General features: G+C 37.4%; 1 protein-coding gene across 1 annotated transcript in view; it reads right to left on the reverse strand.

The window, feature by feature from the left end:
• Vti1b (Vesicle transport through interaction with t-SNAREs 1b) overlaps positions 1 to 4863 on the reverse strand; it is a 5650-nt gene extending 787 nt beyond the window's left edge. Inside the window, exons 1-5 of the mRNA XM_027352600.2 lie at positions 4733 to 4863; positions 2351 to 2508; positions 1910 to 2091; positions 1628 to 1736; positions 1 to 1487 (exon numbers count right to left, since the gene is read on the reverse strand). The exon at positions 1 to 1487 is cut by the window's left edge and continues 787 nt beyond it. Of these exons, the coding sequence (XP_027208401.1) occupies positions 1185 to 1487; positions 1628 to 1736; positions 1910 to 2091; positions 2351 to 2425 (669 nt within the window). The 5' untranslated portion in view covers positions 2426 to 2508; positions 4733 to 4863 and the 3' untranslated portion in view covers positions 1 to 1184. The remainder of the gene's footprint in view (positions 1488 to 1627; positions 1737 to 1909; positions 2092 to 2350; positions 2509 to 4732) is intronic.
• Positions 4864 to 5000: the final 137 nt, after the last annotated feature.

Here is a 5000-nt window from a genome sequence, read left to right on the forward strand (position 1 = left end):
TATATATATATATATATATATATATGTGTATGTATTCTTTAATTATTTACAGAATACAGTAATAAAGGTGAATAACAACAATAATTTAAACAGAACGGATACAGTGGTTTTTATATGCCACTAGTTCAGCCAAGATCACTAACTGAAAATTGAAAAACAGAAGTTTTCCCTTTACTTTCTGGAGAAAGAAAGAAGAGCTGGTAAGTTCTCCTTTGAATGACCCAAAAGGAGTGAGAACGGCCATTGCATCACTTGCAAGCCACCTGAGGAAGCTTATACCAGTTTGATAAATGTGGAGTCATGGTAACAAAACACCTATACACTGTCAGTACATCAAAAAATAGCAAAATTAAGTTCACTGGTTATCTGATTAAAGCAATGCAAATTTTCATTACTCTTCACTCTAAATCTTAAGTCTCTACACAATATACAAGACACTCTGAGCATCTTCTATGTAAATAATAAGTGCCTACAAGACTTCTTATATAAACAATCATTAGTATAAAATGCTATCCATAACCAGTAAATCACCTTTGATTGCAAACCACTATTATAACATTCTTGCAAAAAAAAAAAATATATAGTGACATGTTTATTCTACATGCATTTAAAGTCTCATAAATATGTCTTTGTTCCAAGAAACTGAATGGAATAGCTATGTGATAAACCTTTAGAAATACAATACAACAGATAACAACCATGCAAACTGTCATTTCTTTGAATCTTACAAATATCAAGCCAAAAGAAAAGAATAAAAAGAAAGGGGGAACGAAGGAAAAAGAAAAAAACAAACAAACTATTACCCATTAACAAAGCATATGCACGTATCAAAATAAGCTTATACCTATGACATGCTTTGGTAAACAACACTAGAGTACAAAGCCTGTACACTGTACACTCACTTTCAGGCTGTTGTTCTTTGGGAAAAGGCAGAAGAGGCAAAAAGTACAGCTCCTTTGGCTAAATGAGTAATGGCTGTGTTGGAATGACCGAGTGATTTTTGTGAGGACAGACAAGGCAATTGACTCATTGCTAGTCCAGTATGAAGGGAATAAAAAGAAATGAAAGAAATATGGCCCTCCTATATATGCGCTTATCAAAACCTAAGATGCATATTTCTGTATCTGATACTAGGCTAATGCTGTAAGTGGAAGGTGAGATGGCATCACTACTTTAGTCAGTACTCATTTCATGAAGAACTTCCAGTAAATCACTGCACCTAGTATGCAACACTCCAGAATAATGATAAGAATCAACAGTATCTTATTGTACAAGACATTACGTGACATGGATCGGATAATCCTTTTGCTTCGGCTTAGTTCCGCATCTGTGTCTATGAGTCTGTCTCTCGTGCGCGTGAGTGTCTCCCTCTGTGTGCCCAGCTCCCCTAGAACATCTGTCCCCACTCTCTCCGTTTCCACTGCAATGGCAGTGGAACGTGCAATACTGGCTGATGTGCGTTCAAGGATGGCAGTGCCTTGTTGTACCTTTAAGGCAGAAACAGACTACATTAGTCACCTTACATACAATATATTCTTGGTGTTAGCCATACGACCAACTCTCTTTATATAAGAACAAATCTCTAAATATATAGCTTAATTCTTAAGGAAAGATATGGTGCCCTCACCTGTCTTCGCATTTCATTGTCAAAGTTGTCATTACTGTCTGAGTTACTGAAGAGAGCTGCTCTCATTGCCATCTGTGAGGACCTCTCCTGCTCTAGGCGGCCCTGGTACCTGCAGCAAAGCAAAAAGTATGAATAAGGAAAAATCAAATGACTTATTTTCTTTCATACATAATCAACATTTTCATCTTGTGACGACCTTAGGGAACAAGAAAAAAAGAAATTAACAAAGAAAAAATTTGTGTTGAAAAAATCCATATTGACAAAAACTATAAAACCTCTCACCTTGTGACTTCATTTTGGTATCGCTGCACTTTATTTGCCATCGTCCCACGGAACTCGGCCGGGGCTTTTCTTGCTTCTATATCCATCTCGAGCAGGGAACCACTTGCGTCATTGAGGGACCTCTCAATTTCTGACAAGATGCGTTTCCTTTCTTCCTGACTCTTACATCTTCCAATGGCAAACTGAAGCAAGTATGGTAAACATTTCTGTGTTTGTGCATATATATCTTAATATATTAAATTTGTTAAAACTATATTAACTATAAAATTTCATAAGGATATAAATGTCTGGAATGTCATTCCTCAATTAAATTCAAAATAATCATACTTTGATACCTAAACATTTCAAAGAAAAGTCCATAAAACATTCAACTTTGCATATCAAAAGTTTCACATAAGAAACACAATTCACAAACTGCAATCAACATTTGAGCATTCCTACCTCTAACTTGTCTGCAACTTGGTCCAGGAGAGCCTCAACCTCCTCATCCAATAACTCAAACTTGTGGGAGGACATTTTTCAAGATAACTGTAGAATTCCAAACTTCTCTAAATCACAGGTGTTTTATTAAAGAATTTCTTGCTGATTAAACAACAATGCTGGAAAGAAGGAATATACATAATCTCACATCTATTCCATATGAAAATATAAATAATGAATGGTTTATACAAAGTAGTCTTCAATTTATACCTGAGAGGGTCCCCTCACTACCCTAAGCCCACTATCTACTGCAGGGTTGTCAAACTCATTTACCCCAGGGGGCCACATTTCACTTTAGTATAAAGTATGTGGGCCAGATTGTAATATAGGTGGAAAGGTTATCCCACTGGCTGGCACCACTTGTAATGTAGTGGAAGTGGAATTCTCCCACTATTACTTGGTAAGTGGAAGGTGCATGGGTGACTCAGGAACTGAGGTAGTGGTGAGTTCCTTGAGCGGTCCGAGTGTATGGAACAGGAATTGCCATGAACAAAGTTCATTTTAAGTAATATACAGTGGGAACCATGAAAAAATATGAATGAACATAAATTTAGAAACATCGGTTCACATGACCGTTTCGTGAAGTAGGAACAAGGGTATAGTTCACATAAATTAGCTATGTTTTTACAAACTAAACATTGTGGTTAGGGGACAGACTGGCTGACTATTCATGAAACATAGAATATTTGAATATCAAAAATAAAAGCGGTTACATTCATAGTAATTCAGAATATGCATTTTCTAAGGAACATTTTCAGTATAAACATGATATATTTATCCATGAAGACAAGAATAAAAGCATGGACAATGTATGCTCGCAATAAAGGTTGGATTAGCGTAATCTACGGTCATTCTGCGACGATGGGAGCAAGTTACTAGACAGATAATAGTTAGGTCGACATTACAAAATAGCAATGTGGTTGATGTGAAAATACAAGAGGCTGTTTAATTCATTACAAAAAGACAATAATAGAAAAAAACTATTAGAGTGTAAGTGATTACAGAAAAGAATATTAGATTCATGCATATTACAGCTTTGATATTTGAGTAATTTTTTTGAATATTTATGCCAAATGAATCATCATGATTTTGGTACTGTTGGATTCCTCTCACTCTCTCGTCTCCAAAAATCTGTCTCAACAAGTTAAAGTATAGGGCACTAAAAGTTAGCGTATATCACGGTTCGTTGTTGGGGGGAAATAAATGGGGGGTAAGGGAAGCTAAGTCTTAGTATTTTATGTATGGGATCTGAGAAGTATTAGAGTAATTTTGCAGAAGATGTCTGTTTTATCTGCGTGTAAAATGTGTTATGGGAGTCCATTCCAGTCATAACTGGTGCGTGGAAAATATGAGTGGTTGAAGGATTTTGTTCATCAGATGTGTTTGCAAGGTGTAAGTATTCTTGTTTGTTTATGTCAATTTGGTTGCTTGTGATTTTGTACATAACTGTTAGTCTGTGTGCTTGTCTCCATATTGAGAGGGCATCCATGTGTAACTGTTATTTGATTTGTGTTGCGATGCCAGGAGTTTTAATGTAGTTGTTTGTAATTAACCTGGATGTTGCGGTATCAATTTTACTTAGTTTGTTGATGTTTGTTTGTGTGTGGAAGTCCCACACTACTGTACAGAACTCCAGTGCCACCATATAGCATACTGCAAAGCATGCCATGTGGTCCTTGGGACGCGCAGCCCACTTGCGCTCGCTTGCGCCTGCTGGTCAGAATATAAGGGTGGCTGACCTTGACCCAGCCTCACTAACTCCTAATGCTCCCTCCGAGAGCATCCTCATGCCCGGCTACTGCCATGCAATCACCGTGCCATGAGGCCGCGCCCAGGCTTGGGCTCGCTGGCCTCGGCTTCACTCAGCACCGCCAGCATAGCATGTTCTTCCTATAGTGATACTCGTGTATTTAATTATAAGTGCATGTTACTCTTAATCAATAAAGAGGACAGCCACATCAGTGCATCACTACTGCCACCAGTAATTCAATCAATCCATATAAGGGGACCAGAGCCTCTTACACACCAAGCCATTAACCTGTTGGTCTCTCCTTTAGGCCTTCCCTCACTGATCACATGGTTTCAAGAGGAGCTGGTCAGAATACATCCAATATCATTAAAAAGAAGACATATTTTGAAAACTACTACTGTTGGCTTGAAAATATTCACCCTATTTATGCATACATATCCTTCTCTGAAGATAACTTTGACAATCGTTCCAAAATAATCACAAAAAGTAGGCCACACGAACTGAATCCATTGTTCTTTCACAACCAACTAATTTCACTTATTTGCAGTGTTCACACCAAGACACTTCACAAAAATAATACCCTTTTCTCTTACCAACACCCTCGTCCACCTTCCAGCCCCTAAAACACCAGCAGATCCCCGAAATCATGAGAAAAATGCCATGATTTTGATTTTCGTGAAAACCAATCTTCAATGTTTACATGGGTTCCTCCTACGTTGGTGTTGCCAAGTTAGCGCTTTCGTCGCTTGAAACAATAATGGGTTTCTTTACGTGTTATTTTTACTTTTCTCTCATTTTGAATCATATCTTGTGTTTTAGTCTTCTACGTCTTACTGATTTTTGAGATTGATAATGTGTTTC

The sequence above is a fragment of the Penaeus vannamei genome, chromosome 21 (genome assembly GCF_042767895.1).
Source record: "Penaeus vannamei isolate JL-2024 chromosome 21, ASM4276789v1, whole genome shotgun sequence".
Classification (NCBI taxonomy): domain Eukaryota; kingdom Metazoa; phylum Arthropoda; class Malacostraca; order Decapoda; family Penaeidae; genus Penaeus; species Penaeus vannamei.